This window comes from Calypte anna, chromosome 4 (assembly GCF_003957555.1).
Source record: "Calypte anna isolate BGI_N300 chromosome 4, bCalAnn1_v1.p, whole genome shotgun sequence".
Lineage (NCBI taxonomy): Eukaryota > Metazoa > Chordata > Aves > Apodiformes > Trochilidae > Calypte > Calypte anna.
In genome coordinates, this window is record NC_044247.1 from 13,684,311 (window position 1) to 13,705,043 (window position 20,733).

At 40.8% G+C, this 20,733-nt stretch overlaps 1 protein-coding gene across 1 annotated transcript; it reads left to right on the forward strand.

The window, feature by feature from the left end:
- Nucleotides 1-5,808: 5,808 nt before the first annotated feature.
- SH2D1A (SH2 domain containing 1A) lies at nucleotides 5,809-19,391 on the forward strand. Its single transcript, XM_008493623.2, has 4 exons — nucleotides 5,809-5,945; nucleotides 17,138-17,201; nucleotides 18,467-18,602; nucleotides 19,332-19,391. The coding sequence occupies exons 1-4, from the start codon at nucleotides 5,809-5,811 to the stop codon at nucleotides 19,370-19,372; spliced, it is 378 nt and encodes a 125-aa protein (XP_008491845.1). The 3' UTR covers nucleotides 19,373-19,391.
- Nucleotides 19,392-20,733: the final 1,342 nt, after the last annotated feature.

The window sequence follows — 20,733 nt, forward strand, 5'->3', positions numbered from 1 at the left end:
CATTAGGAACTCGGATGGGATGTCAGGAAGTCAGTTTTAGTCTTTGTGTGAGTCTTGTTTGGAAATGTAGTTTCTAAAGCTTATATTAGACTCCAGACTTGCTTCCATTGGAATGGATCCATGAAGAAGTCCTAAATGGACAATTTCTCCACCCAGGGAGTGTCATATTATATATATATATATATATATATATGTGTGTGTGTGTGGTGGGTTGGACACCATGTGCCCACCAAAGCCTCTCTATCACTCCCCTCCTTAGCTGGCCAGGAAGAAGAAAATACAACAAAAGGCTTGTGGGTCTGAGATAAGGACAGGCAGGGATCATTCACTAATTACAGTCAAGGGCAAAAGAGATTTGATTTGGGGATAGAAGTTTAATTTATTACCAAGCAGATCAGAGATAATGAAAAAATCTGAAAAACACCTTTTCCCCCACCCTTCCCTTCTTCCTGGGCTCGACTTCACTCCTGATTTTCTCTACCCAATACAACATGATTTAACCCTCCCAGCTTTGAAGTGGATTCAGTTAAATTGTGGTGGTCCTGATCCCCAAAGCAGCTGGGTGCCCCATGCTTCTGATTTCCTGTGCCTTGCCAGATTTTACGGGAAGGAGTTGTTGAAAGAGTAATAATAGAAAATTAAAAAAAAAAAAAAAAGCAACTTCTATGACTACATTTGCTTGTACTGACAATATCAAAAATGTCATCTCTGCTTGGTAATGCACATGCACCTAAAAAATAGCCAGCTGTTGCACTGCTTCTGGAAAAAGAAGAAGCGTGAAATATTAACTGGTTAAAAAAAACCCAAACCACAAAAGAAAACACTGTTAACTTTTAATATGAATATCATCTTATTATCTAGCTTTCAATTTTAGTGTTATCCTGCTCATAAAACATTCAAAACAACAGCACAGGTAAGCAGTGAGACTACAGAGAGGAAATAATAAGTTTCAAAGTTCAGTGAAATCTCGTCGCTTATGGTTTGCCTGTGCTCAGAAGACAAATGTTGATGGGTTAAAGAGTTCATGCACAAAGGTCCATAACATTTGGGATTCTCAGGCCTCCCTCAGAATCAGCTCCAATCAATGGCACCAAAACCCAGATTTCTAGGTGATGACTTGGGGATTTTATATTCTGAGGTGAGGACATTTTCTCTGGGCTATATGTTTAATTTGAAGGAGGCAAATGCCTGGATCTGCACTTGCCCTCCCAGCTATCCAAACATTTAAACAGCTCTGTGACAGTCCAGTTTTATATGTTGACCTTTCTCCAAGCCAGTGAGATCTGAACAAGGTATGTATACCAGAGTATAAAGCTGGAATCTGCAACTGCATCCAAACTTTATTAATATTCTTTTTTCCCCCCCTTTTTCCCCCCAGTGGCATAAATAGAATAACATGACTAACATGGAGGCTACAGAAAATAAGCTAATCTATGAACTTCAAGACAAAATTAATTTGGGTTCTCCTGAATTGATGCAGCTAATTACACATTTGCTAATTGTAGCCTGCTTTTTCTACCCTCTTTCCTTTTTAGCTCAGAAAGGAAACATGGTGATGATGACTCTGCAGGTACTCTGTAGAATAACCAGTGTTTTACTGAATCCTAGCATCACTTTCATATCTGAATAGCAAGTCTCTGCCTGCAGATGCTATTCCATACAGTTGTTATGAATATTTTATTACATTACACTAACAATGAAAGTGACAAGAAATAATGAAAATCATATTTAAAGCTTACTGTGGTTTAATGTGGCATTTTGCCAGTTAAATATTTTTTCAAAACCATTGCTATTGCTGCTGATTTCCAAGGTGTTTTTTCAGTGCTTCTGTAGAGATGGCATTTATGATAATACTACTGCATCAGCAAAAGTACCAATTTTACTTTTTATCTTGCTTTATAGCCCTTTATACAAGGCCTTCCCATAACAGTTCTGCCTTAGCATTGATTTCAGAACGGTCCTGGAGGTCATTCTTATTTTCAGTCAAATAACAATATTGGAGAATTTTAATGATGTTCTTGCATTAGTGATATAATATTCAGAATTGCTATAAAATTCAACAACGTATGAAAATGTCATTGCTAGGGATGAATGAAGCAGCTCATCTTGGGAAAGTGAAAAGCAGCCTAAATCTTTGCATGTGTTCAAGGAACTCTAAGGTAATTTCATTTCTTCTCCCCTATCTCTATTCCTCATGTACTTGTTCAAGTTCTGGTGCCTGACGTATCATCATCATTTATTCTTCTAGACCAAGGAAATGCTTACAGCTAATTATCTAACCTTAAGTACACCATTTGGTACAGTGCCAGGTGGGAAATTATTAGCTAAAATGGGAGATTAGTACAGAAATTGAGTAGTAGTAGATCAGCAGTGAGGGAAGGTAATAGAACTCCACAGCATCAGTCTTGACCCTAATATTATTTAACGTTTTTTTATTAATAATGATCCCATAAAAAATAAACTTGTGCTAATGGAATTTACCAGTGGCATAAGGGAGGGAGGTACTGTCACTGCAGAGATGAATAAAACAATCACTTAGGAAAAACAGAGTGACCTTGAGCCACCAGGATAGGATGGTTTGGATGAAATTCAGAAAGCTCTGAGTGCGAGTTCATGCATCTGGGTCTTGTTAACCAGGTTTCTGCCATTCTTTCATGCTCATAGGTAAGAAAAGACACAGAGCATACAAAGCAAGGTATTTTCAGGATGTAATGAAAGGCCAGTAATGGTGTCTGAGGCCCATGTTAGAAATCAGCCAGGATAGTGCATGCTATTCACAAATGATTCGCTTCACTTTCAGAAAGGTGCTAAAAAGGATGATTAGAGCCACCATGGGAAGGGAGAGTTCTAAGTGTGAGAGGCAAAATGAAGGCTGAGGGGGGACACTAGAAATACTGCATGATCATAAGCTACAGGGAGAGAGAATGTCTATTGAAACTGAAGGACAACAGTGGCACAGGGACAAATGGGTATACATTGGTCATGGATAAATTTAGGATAGGAATTGGAAGCAGGTATCCAAACAAGAGAAGAGCAATGTTCTGCAATTGCTTTCCAATGGAAGAATAGTAGAAACAACATCAACAAAAAACCCAAAGCTACTTTTATGAGATGATGCATAATGAATTTCTGAAAGGGATTATATGATGTGTTTGGCTAAGATAGCAGGGAATTAGACTTGATGAACTAAGACGTCTGTGCAGGTCTATCTTTCTAAGCCTCTTTTTCATGACCACATATTTCAGAGCATTTTTAAGTGCTTCCTTTCCTTCGTGTGTTTTTTAGATAAATTTTTCATGGTATATTGCAGGGACAACTAGATGGACTGGTTTAGGAAAGGCACAAAGTTTTGGTGTCCAGAACATTCTGGACATGCTGAATGTTCTCAAAAAAAAACCCCTCAAAAAGTAGTGTTCAGAATCCTTCAGAGCAAGACTAAGGTGGAGTCACCATTTTTGTTTAAGGAAATCACCATTTTCACTCATAGTTACTGGGGACTAAACCCAAGTCCCCACTCTTTGGAGGCTTGGGTCTCTTTTGCTTCTGCTACATTCCAGAGCTGCTGCTCTATTTTGCAGTTTGCCTTCTCAGCCCCACTGTGCATATGCAGAAGTACAAAAGAGGATGGCAAACAACAATTTAGATGCATATGATTCAGTGGAAAAAAAAAAAAAAAAGGAGCAGCTGGTGTGGGTGTGACTGAGTGCCAGCAGTTCAGAGCTGCAGTGAAGATGTCTGGGAGAAGAGATGATTTCTCCAGCCTTGGTGGAGTGGTGCAGAGCTGTGCCAGCAGTGCCATGGTATCTCTCTTCTCATCCTGATGTCCTTTGGTTTGTTTTATCTGCTTGGTGCCACAGTGCCTTTAATTGCTCCTTGTTCCAAACCCCAGCATTTCTTGTCAAAATCTCTGTATCTCCGAGGCAATGTGGCCATAAAGGGATTTGTATGGAAGGCTCTGAAGTCAGTAGCTGGAGTTTTGTGGGCTCCTTAGCCACAGAAGCAGGATTGATTAATTCCAGTAATTTACAGTATCAGATTCTGCTTTATGAAAGTGCCAGGAGTGTACAGGCTGGCCTGGTGACTCCCTTATTAAAAGAGTATCTCATAGTCAAAAGTTTTGTGGTTTTTAGTTGAAATCTGACCAGTGGAGCAATAAGATCTACAGAACTGTTTGTTTTTCCTCTTCAGCTAACTACAGACGTATTTTTTTCTGAAATCAGCTGTAAGTATCAAGAAATGGGAAAGTTAGATAAAATCCCCAGGAGTAAAGGTAGTTTGGAAAAGGAGTAGAAATAGCCATCAGCTTTACAAGGGAGCAGTGCTTTGCCTACACTTTGTCACCATCCCCATTAATCACGTTTGCAGTAGGCAGCCTTGTGCTTAGTGCTTTTGGAGAACTGCCCCATGTTTGAGCTGCCCTGTGGCTTGCTGGTCTCTCAAAAGAAAACGCTCAAGTTAATTTAAAAGAAATATTTTCAAGGAAAACCTATATTGAAGATCAGAACTGAGAGACATGCACTGTGAAACAAATGGTCACGAGAAAAATATTTTGATTGATGGAAACTTAAAACTAACAGCCTTTATTTTTTGCTGGGTTTTTTGTTTGCTGAGTTTTAATTTCTCTTCTTTTTATGAAATGTGTGCATCTAGAGAGCTTTTTTTTTTTCACACATCCTTAACTTCAGCCAGAGCACAGCATTCTGGGGGCACCTGGGTGAGATGGTTTCATCCTGCCTTTTCCTGCTAGTAAACCCAATATAAACCAAATAATCATAAGCATGACCTGTACTTATTGCTGTATTTTAGTGAGTTATTTCTTAGGCACTTGCATTGGTGTGCATCGTGGTCACAGGGACAGTGTCACCCTTGTTACCTTGTGCTGTGCCATACAGCTATGGGAGGCATGGGTGGGAATAGCTATGGGGGGTTTAAAAGCACTTTTTCAGCTTTTCATACACGTGTGTATGGCAGCTTTCAAGTGACAAATGCACAGAGGAAATGTTTGTGAACACAGCAGGTGGCAGGAATGGCTTTTTTCAGATTTTGGTGACCCCCTCATGCATCACATGGAGGTGGGAGCAACACCCATGGTGTCAGGGGAGCTGAGAGAGGTGTCCTCACCCACACCAAGGGTCTTGTTTGCCTTCAAGAAGAAATAATAAGCACCCCTGGTATTAAAAGTGATTATACATCACCAAAGCCTATAAAAATTACCACTCCTGAGGTAAAACACCTGAGGGGTGGACTTTGTGGGTGCTGCAGCAGCCACAAGGGAGCAGGGTCTGTGCTCCAAGCCCCCAGGCTGAGGGAAGAGGCCTGGTTGGGAAGGGACCATTTTGCTTCCTCTATCTTCTCATCCTGGGGGGAGTTTAAAAATGAGAGGCTAAAAAAAAAAAAAAAAAATCCCTGCTTTGCAGAATGCAGACAAGTGCCTGGCAGCAGCCACTGTCCATGATGCCACGGTGATGGGCTCCTGGTCCTGAGCCTGGGCGTCCCTCAGCCCCATGGCCCTCATTGCTGACAGGGACCCTCACGGGCTGTGAAATGGCATTCCTGTGTGTGAGCTGTGCTATGAGAATGTTACAGGAAAAAGGAAAACAAAAAGGGGCCGAGAAAAAAAAAAAAGGGCACAATCTCCTCACCCTGTGCTCGTTCCTCATTCTTCCCTCAGCGCCGTCTCGCCCTGTGCGGAGGCTTCAGAGGTCTGAACACATCCTGTTTACATCTGCCACCCAGGCAGAGATGCTGAGCAGAGAGCTGAGGAGCAGCCAGAGGCAGCAGCCTGGGCAGTGAGGTGGCAATCCCAACATGGATGCTCTGCCCATGTACCATGGGGGCATCGGGCGTGAGGCTGGGGAGAAGCTGCTGCTGGCGGCGGGCAGGGATGGCAGCTACCTGCTGAGGGACAGCGAGAGCATCCCAGGAGTCTACTGCCTCTGTGTCCTGTGAGTGCCTGAGTTCTGAGGCCTGGGAAGGGCTGGGCAGGGAATGGTTGATTTCCAAATTTTACACCCGCAGTATGGGGGGTTGGTGAATAACAGCAAGAAAACACATCCTAAATGTGACCTCGATGCTTGCAGACCTGTGAGGCTTTTGGCTGCTTCCCTTAGGCTTGAAATAGAGGGGTGCATAAGGGGTGTGGGGTCCTCTGCAGAGCAAAGAGGAGCAGGTTTTACCTTGCAGAGCCCGTTGTCTCCTGTGGGCCTAAAAATAAAAAGGAGAAAAGGGTCCTGGAGTGTGTAGGAAGAGAAATGTCATTGAGAGGACACAGGCAACTCGACTCAGGATGGCAGCTCTGAGCTGGGTAATCCTCTTGCTTTCTGCCCACTGTCTTCTGCTTCTCTAATGCACCTGTAGTCAGCAACATTCCCAATGTTCCCTGACATCAGGAAGGGAATCATGGATCAGGGTCACGCAGAATGTACCTGTGCTCTGGGGCTCTCTCTGTCAGGCTGAGTGTCCCACCAGCCATTGGGCTTGGAGTAAACTACACGTAGAGTACATGAAATACTCACAGGTAACAAACTGAATAGTAATGCTTCATCAAATAATGGAAAAAAGGAAAGGTCTGGTGTGATGGTCTGTCAGAGTGAGGGTAAGGAGGTTTACCTGGGAGGGATGAGGTACTTTATAGTCATAAGACCTCTTTTTAATGAGGCAGGTTAATTATCCTTCTTTTGGCAAAAGCATAAGTCTTAAAAGTCTTGAGAGTTAATGCTGTCCAGGGAAGTATGAATGAACAACCATGTGTCTACCAAGGCTCCAGAGACATTTGCACCTTATTTCAGTATGAGGACATGAGAAAACCATTTTAGGACCAGCAAGAAATTAGAGGTTAGGGAACTAGTCAAAAAACCATGAAGAATCCTAACTCAGGTTTCCCCCCAAATGTCTTGAATATATTTTCTACAACATGTAATTAAGTTCTGTTATTAATAATAAGCATTATTATTTTCCTGTTGTAGACCAGGCATGCAAGGTTGTAGGCAATCCAGAAATACATAACCTCCTTTCCAGGGAAGATTTTTGTGGCAGAAGATGGTTTTTATTTCTCTCAGGAAATCAGGTGAACCAAGATAGGCACCACTGCTAACAAATACTTTAACAGCTCGCTGAAAAATGGGAAATAAGCAGCATCTTGAGTTAAAAGAAAATGGAATAGATAGAGTAAGAGATAAGGTGTTTTGTGATTCCTATGATGGGAATAGGCAATAAAAGCAGAATATCTTTTAAATAACTATTAGAGGAAATGGTAATATATCCTCTTAATACTCAGAAGTCATTCAGTGCAGGTGAAACACTAAGGCAGTAGAGAAAGGGTCAGGCACAGTGTTACAATACTGAATAAAATAGAGAATTCTAAAATTAGTTTGCCATTAATCTAAATTGCAGTGTAGGTGTAACAAGGTCTTTCATCTGCACACAGTCAGTTCAGATTTTTTGTTGTATTAGTGGTAATTTGCATCCTCCCAAACAAATTTCCTGAATGAGATAAAATGTATAAAATTAAAATAAGAGCAGAAAGAAATTCTAACTATGAAACTTTTCAATATTCAGAGGAAAAAAAAAACCAGTTCAGTAAGAAATAGAACCCTACCAAATTGTTTCTGGAAATTATGGGCCATCCATGTCTTCATAATATGTTGCATTCAAATATATATATAATAAGCAAAGGGGCAAATGCAAAAAGTATTTCTTCTGAATGTCATGCAGACACCTTATAGATCCTCAATAAATTCTTATAAGGGAGGTATTCAATAGCATTTTAGCTGAATCTCTATAAAAAAAATTAAATGGAAGACATTATGATGAGTATGGTCTCATAAAGACAGAAAAGTGGCTGAAAAATGCTAGAGCTGAGCATTGGTTCCCATATTTCAATTCAGAGCTTTATGTAAGAAACAGGAAATACAGCAAAGAACACATCACACAATAACTTAAGAAACAGTTCTCATAAACATACCAGGAAACATTCTCACACTGAAGACAGCAATGGCAGTTTAAAGAAATGTGGGCCATAAACCAGAGAAGCTTTGTTGCAGGCAAAAGTTTGCCAGTGCAGAACCCAGTGATTTAGAGATGGGAGGGGAAAGTAGGAATGGATGGCAGAGATAGGTGTTTATTCCGTGGAGGATGCTATGCAGAAGTCTGGCCTTGCCAAAATAAAACAATGCACACCCCCCCCCCAAAAAAAAATCCACTCTGAATATCATGTACAGAGATGAACCAGGTGGTCAGGAGGTGTGTGTGCATGAAAGCTTTGTTAAAAACCAAAATGGAAACATGCAGTGTCTGACTTCAATCTTTAAGAAAAAGAAAATAAATAAAACAAAGAATACATACTCTATTTTTTTTTATACTTCTAAATAAATAACAGAAATCATCAGGAGTAACAAAGTTATTCAGAAATTTAGATTTTTGTTTAGAATCAGTGTGGAAGATCACTCTAGGAATAGCTAGGTTTATCAAAACTTGGTAAAAAAGGTCATAATGTAAGTACTGTATGATCTTTGAAACATGGGAAACACAGGTGGTCAACCATTAGATATGTTACAATAAATATCAAAACAAGAATTTTTATATATTTCCAATGATTATTTCTAACAGAAATGAAGCTTCCATGCTGCCAGTGATGGTTCTGTAGCTTTTAGAAAAGAAGGAAGGAAAAATAGTCCAGTTTTCTAAAATAAAAATATGTTTCTCTCCCTGCACTTCCCCGGAGAAGTAAACCAAAACAAAAAGGATGTTTTCTTTGTATTTTTTTTTTAATTGTTACCTGTGAGGGATGAAGGGTTTTTTCAAAATTAAGAGGTACTGTTGTGATGGAAAAAAACATTTCTTAAACATCACCTTCTTTTTCCCAGCAACTGCATAAGTTTGTAATGCACCCTCCTTCTCCAACCCCCCCCCTGAAGACCCCCAAGAAGCTTTAATGTATTTGGCCACTCTTTGAGCCTCCTAAGGTGGGTAATAAGGGCAGGAGTGTTCATGGTCAGACTTATTTGCCTTTTGCTTTTCCAATTAAATAGTGGAGCCCTGACCTTTAAAAAGGAGAAGAGTAAACGACTTCATAAATCCGTGGCGACTGACACTGATTTTCCAGGGCAAGTACAAGAGAGACAGGTAATAGCATAAACCCTGACCTCCAGAGATGGGTAACTGTGGCAGGCAAGCCCCTGGCACTGGAGCATTGGGTAGAAAAGCTCTTCTTTCTCTCTCCTGAAGTTGTAATTTACTTTCCCTGAATGTTCCTTTCTGCTGCCTGAAGTCACGGTGTGGCTGCAAACCTTGAAAAGAGAATTTCTGCTGGTGTGACTGTGACAAACCCTTCTTCACAAAGATTTTAAGACCACAATTAAACTATGCTTGAAAGAGTAGAAAGGTTTTGATTTGCAACACTCTTCTGTGAGGTCTTGCAAACAGAGCTGCTGCCTGCAGATTTTGGCCAAGTTTTTAAAGACCAGATGCCTTGAGATCTTCACTGTATGAATATAATTATGAAATGGATAATATATACTTCCAGGATGATGTTCACATGTTTTGAATGTGTCAATGGAGGAGCACAAGCTTTTCCTGGAAATTTTTTAGAGTTGCATTGAAAAGCCTGAAGATTTTTGTCAGTCATGGAAAGTGAAATAGAAGAAATGCATATGCTTAAAAAAAATGTACATGATATACCTGTAAACATGTTATCTACTGCATGCAGTAAGCTCAGATTTTAGCACCAAAACCAGATTGTTCCAGAGAGGTTTCCTGTCTGCTCAATGTCCCATTTGATGTTTTTAGCACCCTCTTTGCACACTGCTTGTAATGAAATCACAGGGGGGACACAGGACACAAAAGTGGTGTCTGGCTTGAGAAGCAGCCTCTGAAGCTGCATCTGAAAAAATGCATAAATAAAATGCCTGACAGGTCCAAAGCTGTCACTTTCCTTCTCAGATAGATGAGCACACGTGCAGAAACAAGCAGCTCATACCTGAACTGGCAAAGATAAAGCATTTGTAGTGTGGGGCTTCAAATTCATACACTTGAAAAAAATACCTGGGATGTTAATAGTTGTTTCAGACCTGTAAGTAAGCTAAACATGACATACTTGTCAGACTGTATGGTCAGCTTATTTGTTTGAAACAAAACCAGCCATTCCCCACAAAAATTAAATTTGTGGGGAATAATCAAAACCTGGGATGGAAAGCTGTTTAGAGCTCTTGAAGCAGCAGTAATTGCAAGGGGAGCAGGCTGCAGTCCTATCAGATTTTATGTGTGCCATTTTTTCTCTCACCATCACCAGAGTGCACAAGTCCAGACAACGTGCCCAAACTTTATGATGCAGCAGATGTATCATCTGTACAGCCTGGAGGTGGAACACAGCAGCACGAGCCAGCTTTGCATTTCTTTTGTTTCCCATGTAATATTTCTTTGAAGGAGATGGCAGAATAATTGCATTTATTTAAACACTCCACATCATCATCAGTTTAAATGTAATTTGGAACAAAGGCATCTGTCTGAGAAGAAGCCCCTCAGTTCAAGGTTGCTGTTTGCAGCTTAAAAAAACCATCAGGCACTGTTTTCAGCTTAAAAAAAAAATCTACAGCACAAGAGTAAATGCTTTCAGGTGATGCTAGGAAGATTGTGTGTCGCAGTGGGTGCTTTGCCTTTGTTGAGCACAACCTGAATGATGACTTTCAGGTATTCCTATTCTTGGAAAGATTGTTGGAAAGGTGGACAGCCTGAACAGTGGTACCCACTGTTAGCTGTTAGCTAACAAATATGTAAAAGAATGGGTACAATCTGCACACAGATTTATTCTGCTCTGGTTTTGAAGGCTTTTGGGTTTCAGGATTCAGTTGAAGCAGTGGTTTCAGGTTCAGAGATTTTATGGTCAGCCCATGCCTACCATGCTCTGGTAGTAATGGGAAATGTGAAAATGAACCACCCTGGATGAGTACCAAACAAACTGCAGAATGTCTCATAGAAATATAGAAGAGTAACATTTACAGTGTTACTGACAATGCTTTATTTGTTGCAGTTTCTGTGACTCTTATCCAAACTGATGAAAGAAATTCACCAGATAACATTATTGCATGAGGTTTGTTTTTTGCCTTTGTGAGGTCTGACATAGTAATTAATGAGGCTTAGTTGCCAGCCCACAAGAAAATTATTTCCTTCTATTTAGCATCTCAAGTTTGAATAAATTCTCATTTTGTTTCTGAAGTTAAAGTAATTTCTCTTGGAGGCTTTGCTTTTGATTGACATCACCTTTTACCAGACCAATATAAATCCTGCTCAGAAAGACTGCAGGATGCTCTTTAGGTAAATCAGCAGCATTCCTACTGAAGTATAGGATCCCACAGAAATCCCTATGTAGATTCAGAGACAATTCACAAGATTTGACTTGCTCTTTCAAGTTTCTCCTAAGCTGAGAAGAACAAACCAAGTTAATGCATTTGCTTTGTAATGCTCGAGTTACAGAAAGCAAATCCTAGCTACTGATTCACTGTCCTGGGTGGATTTTTGGCACAAGGAGTGGTGGTATGGAAATCGGTGACCAAACCTAGGTGGATGTGTACAGAGTATGACTTGAGCTGGACTAACTCTGTGGGGCTTTTCAGATGCAGCAAATACAGATTTAAACTCCTTTATTCACGCTTGCTGACATCTTGCTGGTATCTTGCACATCATGGTGATGTGAATGCTGCTTCTTCAGCTTGGCTTGGCTGATGGGTGGTAATTGCTAACTTGTTGTACCTCAGTTGTGTGTCTGAGACCTAAGTAAGGCAGGAATCAGGCTGCTTGTCAACCAGAAAGTGCGAATTCCAGGACAGAGTGAGGAGCTCTAACCATAAATTGGATTTTCTCCTACATTTGACTTTTTTCTGGGATTAATAAACCAAGCAGAAATCCAATGATTAAAAAGGAGAAAGCAAGAAGAAGGTGAAGTAGTCAGCTGTACTGATCACTTCATCATTTTGGCTGCTGTCATTGCTGTGGCATGGGGGAGGCCATGCAGTTCAGGGGACCCCTGCAGTCACTCTGGTGCCCATCCCATCACCACATTCCAGGGTCAGGGTTGCCTGAGGTTGTTCCTGCTGACCAGGAATTAAGGAGTTGATCCTCAACATGCATCATATGTGTCTGGGAAAAGGCAGAAACAGCTGTAGCCTGACCCTTGATGCCTGTTATGGTACCTGCTGCATGACAATGACCTCCCACTCCCCTGTGAGCTCTCCTGCAGTACTCATCTCCATACTATGAAGAGGTTTCTAAACATTATCTCATTTTCTGGGCTGAAGAGTTTTTTAACTCTTTCACATAAGAGAAAGTGTGACACAGGAGGCTCAGGACCCTTTTGCTTTGGGTTCCCAATATGAGGGGCCTGGGAATGGATTTTGAGAGTACCCCTTGTGATCCATACAGCCTTCTCTTGCACTGCTGAGGGCTGTTTCCCTATTTTATACATCTTCTGCTTCCCAATCACCTATTTTCCTGGCTTTTTAATCCTTCTAGCATTCTGTACTGCTGCCAGCTCAAGCCCCTTCATATTTCACCTTCTTACCTCCCCTTCATTACTTATTTACTATTACTCTCAGGGGTTCAATTTTCACACCTGGCTCCTTGCTCCCTTTTCTTTCCTTCCTTAGCCTCCCCTACCCAGTCCCAATCTTCCCTTCCAAGATGCCCAGTTAACCTCCTGGGTTTTTTTTCCCCCCTCTCATTAGTCCAGGCCAAACAGTACACATAAATCATTCATTGCTTGAGGTGGGGGACACTACTTTGGTGTCACACAGAGCCACCCCAGGCGTGGACCTGACAACTTTCAGAGAACTCTCTGACAGCCTATACAGCCACCATCTCTTCCTCTCCTAGAGACTTCCTTCAAACTTTTACATTTCCCTCTAAACCTGCTCAAACCCCCTCAGTTATTTGAAGCCTGGTGGCTTTCTTTTAACATGGGAAATACATTTTGTTTTTTTCCCTACCACGTCCCCTTTTCTGGCACTACTGCATTCTCTGTTTCTAATAAGACTAAGATGAAAATCTAAGGAATAAAACTTGAGTCTGAAATGCTGAAAGATGGCAAAATTATTAGAAACTGAGACTGGGCAGTGAATAATGTTCAGGGCCACTTTTTGATGGCCACACCACTAGCTGGTTATAAAGCAATGTTGTGGAGTGGAATTCCAGGGGCAGGTAAAGATGCAAATATACCAAGTATGAGGAGCTGATTGTCATAGTGAAAAGATATAAGAAGAAAAAGCTATGTAAAGAGCAAGAAATTTATGTCATTTATTCCTGGCATGGTTTCCCTCTTTCTTTGCCTTTCTTTCTTCCTTTATATTTGTTCCATTGTGGACTCAGAAAATGAATACAAATTAGTTCAATAAAATTTTCCAACTGAGATACAAACTCGTGGAAATTATTTTAAAATATACCATGCAGCTGAAATGTCATGGTTAATTTTATTCTGCAGCATGTAGCTAATACCCTCTGGCTGTTTCAATGGTGCAGAAGATTGTAATTATTCACCTGTTAAAGCAAATATGGCTTTAACAAGTCTGATCACAGTTGAAAAGGAGGAGTGGAGAGGACAGTTAGACAGATGTTGTCTCAGTACATCATCTGTGAATGATGCTTTTGCAGCTCTTTGGGAGGAATTATCTAGCTATAAAGAAAAAAGCCCATATCATAAAATGGCCTGTTTCCTCTAATAACAACTTTTACTATGTCCAAGTTGCCTTTGACAAAGTTTTCTCAGTGATGGAATTCCAGCAGTGACAGTGCTGGTCTTAGCTGGCATAATACATCCTCTGTTATGGGGATGAAAAAAATAAGAGAAATGATATAAAAGTATCAACAGTGGTAACCAAGCCACTCTTTCATAAGCACTATCCAATCCTGTCCTTAAGGAATGGCTGTGTCACCCCCCCAAGTGACTCCACCATGGTCAGGTCACAGGGGGTTTGGGTTTTGGCTTTAGCTACTTGGTCACATCCTATGCAGTTTCACTGACTCACATTAGGAGATTTTTTCTGTCATGAACTGAGTAAAATGAAGAAAACCAAGCTGTCTCCTTATGATGGCTGAGGAATTTCTCACCTCCTGAGCTCTAATCTCCAGCAAACCTACTTTTCCACCTGTTCTTTTCCTGTTGGTACTCATTTTGTTCTTTAGAAGGTCATGTGCCACACAATCTCAGTTTTCATTTTTGGATTTAATTTTTGTTTTAGGAAAAACCCCTCGCTCTTCCTTCAGTCTGCAAAGTTAATGATGGGTAGTTTCAATCATAAAAAAAACCTTTCTCACAGGAGGCTGTGCCCACGTAGAAGAGACCTTTGCTCATCAAAAACATGTCAGTAGCATGAGGAAGGTGAAAAGCACTTTGAAGTGGTAATGAAGTAAGTTCCTGCTGCTTAACAGAAAATTTTGATAAGATCACATTCGTTGGGAGAGAACTTATCAGAAGAGCTGTAATTCATTTTGTGGAAACAAAGATCCCAGTGGAAAGCAGTTGGAGGTTAAGAGTTATCTGCTCACCTTCTTAACAAAATGTGCCCTCCTTTCTTTGTGCATTTCTTTTGATGCAGCAAGTGTGGTGGTCCTGGGCCAGCTGCCACCTCCCCAGGGGCTGTGTTTACAGATGGCTTCAGAGCCAACAAGAGATGATAATGTGGTTTAAGCCCTTCAGGTCTTTCTGTTTTCCTCTTCTTGGAACAAAGTACCTTTATTTCTCAGGTGAGTGGAAAGCTCTCACTTGTTCCTCTCAAGGCTTTGTCAACAGTGTCTTACTCCTCTTCTCCTCCTCAAAGCATCTGAGTTCCCAAATTCTTCTTCCTTTTCCTCTATCTCATGGGCTTTTAATCTGAGCTGTTCTTTGTCCTTTCTCTGGATTGGGCTGAAATATCTTGCAGTGAAAGTTTTTGGTGTCTATCTTATACCCCCACAGTACTTTGCACCTGAATATTACTTTATCTGACCTCTATTTTTCAATTTGTCCAGCTTAGCAAATGCCTATGACAGCATGATGAAAGCCATCAGACATTTCAGAGTCAGGGCAGCACCCCAACCATTTCATGTAATGCAATCTTTTGGGGACATGAAAGTAAAAACAGATGGTACCTTTCCAGACAACTCAGACACTTGTGGAAAAATCAGATTTTTAAAGAGGGTGAAACAGTCAGAATGCTTTGGGACAACCAAGAACAAAACCAATATGCTCAGTGCATTATCAAAAACAGGAAGCAAGAGAGTGGGGTTTAGATTATTACACACTAATTCTGTGGATTTGAAATGAAAAAAAAGAAAAAATCACTGTGGAGTTGGACAGATACCCACTTCTAAGAGAAGGGACAAAATGCCAGGACATTTCAGTACCCATATATTGGCTGGCCTGCTACAAATGTAGGTGCAGGAAAGCCCCATGTGATTTCTAAGAAAAAAAAAATAAAAAATCACATCAATATGTGTATAAGCTACTCATGAAAACCTACAATGCAGGCACAGCTCCCAGAGCTTCCAAGCAAGGATGTGATGGTGTGGGATTGCCTGATGGGAGGCACTGGATTCTCTGAATCAGAGCTCATGGCTTAGGCTGATGGATGTACTGTGGGCTCAGACATCACTGACCATGGTGCCATGGCATAGGCAGGAGACCAGTGATCTCCTTCTCTCCTTGGTCAGCTCTAACAGGTTGCTCAGGCATTTTCCAGGCTCCATCCAACCCTCTGGCAGGGTGAGGCAGTGGAGCTTGCTGGGGGAAGAGGAGGAGCTGGGGCAGCTCTTCCCTTCCTTAGGTTTCCACAAAGTGAGCGTGGCTGCCCACGTGTCCACCTGGTGCCTCTGGGTGAAAACGCTCCCTTGGGTAACCCCAAGAGGTGGATGAAGCTGTGGTGGGGCTGTGTGGCTGCAGCAGGGGTATTCCCACTCCTGGGGAGGAGGGCAGTGCCTCAGGAGGAGTTTGGAGGGACTGTGTCTCCTGCAGCTGTAGTGAGTCACAGTCGGAGTCCGGTGGTAGGGGAAGAGCTGATAAATCACAACAGGCACTTTGGCTCCCAGTTTGTGGGATTGTAGCAATGTGACAACAGTTAACAGCTTCCTGCTTGGGTAAATTATATCAGACCCCACCTGGCAAAAGCTGCTGTAATGACTTTTTAACAAGAATTTATCCAGGAGTCACGACACGGACTGAGATTGCAATCCTATGGTACCTGTGTCACTACTAGTTGAGGGTGTTTTGGCATAACTATTATAATATGGGTAACTGGAAAGAAACAATAGAGTATTTTTCTTCTTTCTCCGTAAGAATTGACGTTGAAATAGGGAATGGTCTGTAAAATCCTGTTGTGCATTCATGTAAATCTATGTAGTACGAAATGCAATCTGTCTGAGCTGATACCATCTACCATGGGACCAGTGTTATCTCTGCTTCTGAGTTAAATGTTTGGATACTGGTATAAAAGCCTACCATGTAAATCATTCACTGTGCTGGGGTTGTAAGAGGAGAAAGACTGACTCTGGACACAACTACATCTTGTATTATTAGTGACTAACTCTGTTCTCAAAAGACTCAGATTTAAAAAAAGAAGAAAGATTCTACACTCATAAATCTTCTTTATCAGTATGTGAGAATTAAGACTCTACAGGCAAGGTAAAGAGTATTTTACCTTGCTTTTGTTAGTCTGGCTTTCCAAATAAATTACACTCATGCTTCTGGGAAGATCTGCATTTAAATCAATCACAACACAGCAATGCTATCTGCCAATAAAACACCCTTTTTCCAGGGAGAGTATGTTTAGTGTCTGTGTTCTGTTAAAGGAGGTCACACACACAAGCTAATAAAAATGCTGCAGCAGGAATGAAAGCAATGTCACTTAACCTAGAATAACTGGATATTGCTAAACTAGATGTGAGTCAGACCAATTCCTCTCATCAAAAAAAAAAACCCAATAGGTTGAACTGCATCTGACCTGCCTTTCAGATTTATTCATTTATTTAGTTATTTTATCCACCTAGAGCCTTTACTGGTCAATTTATTTTTAAGGAAAGGTGAGCTGATTCCTACATAACAGAGTGTACCTTATTTGAAACCTGACAGCAGAAATGGGTAATAAATACTTGTTAATTTTTTTTAAATTTTCCACAGGCACCAAGGCTATGTTTATACCTACAGAGTGTCCAAGACAGAAGCTGGGTCCTGGGGTGCTGCGGTATGTAGTTCTTTCTCTTCTGAAAAGTTCTACAACATGTTTGTATTGATTTAATGAAATATATCCAAATTATTCATGTTTCTGCAAAGTCTGATTTTCACCAAAAGGAATTGATCTTCAATATGCCCATCACTAAGATGTCTTGGTGCTGCTTCTGACAGTCTTGAAGTCATTAATTAACTCTCTGTTACATTTCAGTTGTTGCATTATTTGGCATCATTTTAAAGTTGAAAAATATTATGTTTTTAGAATTGGACAAGCATGATCAGGTCCCTTCTATTCCACAAACCAGAAATGTCAGAATATTTAAGGAAAATATTTTCAGCCTGCAGTGTTTTATAGTTAATTTATCTCCAGATATCACTGTTGCAAAAAACATACAGGGTAGCCAAAACTTGATATAAAAATATATTTTCCCCCATCTTGAGAAGAATCTGGTAATGCAAGTGCAGAATAAAACCATTTGCAATGCAAAGTATCGGGGTTGCTGGAACTGGGATGATAACCTATATTTCTTTTATGAAGGGGCTGTTCTTTGGATGAACTCTGTGTATTAATTAATAATTAGCTTTCTGTTTGCATGCTAATGAAGAGTGATTATAAACATTACATAATTTCTAGACTATCATTAATCTTTGACCATTGTTATTATTATTATAGAAGTAGTTGCAGTGCTCTGGAAGACAAAGCTAATTCCTGCACTGGTACCTAAGGAAGGATGTTGGGACCCCTAGGGACCCCCATGCATGGGGGATAGTTGCCTTAGTGAGACTGCAACCTGGTTTGTCCCCAGGTATTGTCAATATCTGCAGAGAAGTGTTTTTTTGTTTTATTTATATTTTTTTTTGGTGTTATATGGACTTGTTACATCTCCTCCCCCATGACTTCCATTGGTTTCCTGCACGTGGGTCTTGGGAAAGGAGAAATCCTGGGCTGGAGATTAAATCACTGGTTCCTATAAATTGGGGTCAGCAAAAGATCACTTGGGAATTTTTCTAATGAGCATTGCAGGCTCTGGGTTCCTCTTGGAGAAGATGAAGATTTTCCAGCCTTTTGTCACCACACTGCTGGGACTCCCATCATAGGGAGAAGGAAGACAGCAAACCCACTCACTTTAAGTGGGCAAATCAGGGGGCTCCAAGTGAAGAACTGGTGTTCCCTGGGGTTTTGTCTATTTCTGTATATATCTATATGTATCTATATATATCTGTGCTCATGCCCTGGCCACCCACCACCCTGCACCTTCCCACCTCTCCTCCCCACAGACAGCACCTGGGGTCCACCAGAGGCTCTTTCGGAAAATGCACAACCTCATTTCAACCTTCCAGAAACCTGACCAAGGCATCATAACACCCCTGAGGCACCCAATCATCAACCAGGAGAAGGCCAAATGCCTCCCAGGTACTCGTGGGGCAGAGGGAGCTGTGGCTGCACCAGACCCAGAGCCCTCCATAGTGGCACTCAGTGCCATGGTCTAGCAACCGCAACGGTGGTTCAAGGGTTGGACTCGATGATCTCTGAGGTCCCTTCCAACCCAGCCAATTCTATGATTCTATGATAGTGGTTTTGGTTTTTTTTGTATCTCTAACCTGATCTAACCAGCAGGAGGGCAGTGTCAAAAAAATGTGTCTAAACTTTGCTATTTTGTGATCAAAGTGCTGCCACTCGTGCTCACTAGAGCCTAGCAGCTTGATGAGGAAATAGATTATATATAAATGGATTATATATTATATTATACATATAATATATACATTATTTATATATATAAATGGATTACATATTATTATATATGTAAAACATGTAAAACATGTGTAAAACATAATGGATATGGTTTCCTAAAAAACGTGCCCTAAGTTTGCTGCTGTGTGATCAAAATGCTGGCACTCATGTGCTCACTAGGACCTATCAGCTTGATGAGGAAATGGAATATATATAAATGGCTTATATATATATTATATATATAATATTTATACATATAAATGGATTACATATTATTATATATATATAAAACATAATGGATATGTTTTCTTGGGGGCTGTACTGCCCTTGCTTTTCCAGGTATGACCCTTGAGAGCTGTCCATTTCCTTTCACTGTTCATCTTTTTAAATCTTTGTGATTATTTTTCTCAGGGAGAAATGAAGGTCATGACATCCACCTGCAGCCATCATGAAGACATTTCTCCAAGCATGCCATGAACATATCTGTCAGTGTCTCCTCTAGTCCATGCTCTAGAACAGAACAGTTTATATAACTCTGTGAGTTTTCTTGTAACATTAGCAGAAATGTGCATTTTGTAGGATTTCTAACTCAAAGTTTAGGTCTTAAGTTTCAGAATATGTTTAGATGTCTTTTTTCTTTCTAAGAGAATATTAAAATCTATCAACTACTAAAGAGTGTGTCTTTTTTTATTATTATTTGTACAAAATATTTTTCACTTCATTATTTCCTAGTTAATAGTTACTGATGTTACATGACTTAACCTTGGACTCTGCTTTCTTCTCATTATGCTGAACTGGGCAAGTCCCCTGTTACAGCCTTAGTTAAGTTGCTAACATTAAAGAGTCTTTGCTTTGGGTGGGCTCTGTGTCTGTCTTTCATACAGCTCCTACCAAGAGTCCTGAAGCAGAAACAGGAGGCTTCCCACTGATTTCCAAGCCCTGGTCCTGTGTTTTGTCTGTGAGGGGGAAGCATCTGCTCTGGCTGATGGGTTTGTGCCACCACTGGGCATTCTTCACCCCACACAACTGGACCTGTGAGTTCACCCAGGCTTCCTTCCTTCCTGAGTACAAGAGCAACAGTCTTTGCAAATGGACTGCAAAAAAAAAAAATTAAAAAAAAAAACCCAAATCAACCCAAACAAACAACAATACAAAAGGCTTTCACATTTTATAGTCAGCCACCTTTGGGTTGCCCTAGCTAAGAATTTAATGGCACAGCTTGGAAGGAAGGAAATGTTTCCTCCCAAGGCAGTGGGATGCAAGGATGCCAGTGTGTATTTGTACCTGCATACAGGATCCTTACCTTGGGGGTGGGAGGGGTTGAGGGGGTTAATGGATCCTTCTTGGCCTGCACATTTAAAAAAAAACCCTCAACCTTAATTGTTGGCATCCTGGGTTATTTTTTTGGGTTTTTTTTTTTCTTTTTTTTCCCATCTCCCTCAAGGCATGCTGGATGTGAGCACCAGCAGTGCTACTGGTCTGTGAGTGCAGAATTCAGCAAGGCTGTCCTGCTCACTTAACACAGATGGGAGGGTTAACTTTTTTTTTTCCTGGAAGTGTGCAAATGAGAAAGAACAAGCAACAAACCTTCTTTTTTTCTTTTTCTTTTTTTTTTCCTTTTTTTTTTTTCTGTGAAGCACATCAGGTTTCCTATAACCCACCAATGGGACTAAATGCAATAAATAAAGAGCCCCATGGTAACAAGGAGAGGTGGGCAATACCACAGCCAGACTGTGACAATTTCAGTGCACTACTTGGTTTCTGTTTAAGTGAAGGACAAAATCATTTGTGGTGAAGTAGCCTGGCCTCCTGA

Bases quoted from the DNA above. Each gene is read 5' to 3' on its own strand.
- SH2D1A (XM_008493623.2), top strand. From the start codon at position 5,809: ATGGATGCTCTGCCCATGTACCATGGGGGCATCGGGCGTGAGGCTGGG. The intron at 5,946-17,137 runs GTGAGTGCCTGA...AATTTTCCACAG, and splicing joins GTCTACTGCCTCTGTGTCCT to GCACCAAGGCTATGTTTATA. The intron at 17,202-18,466 runs GTATGTAGTTCT...TCCTCCCCACAG, and splicing joins CTGGGTCCTGGGGTGCTGCG to ACAGCACCTGGGGTCCACCA.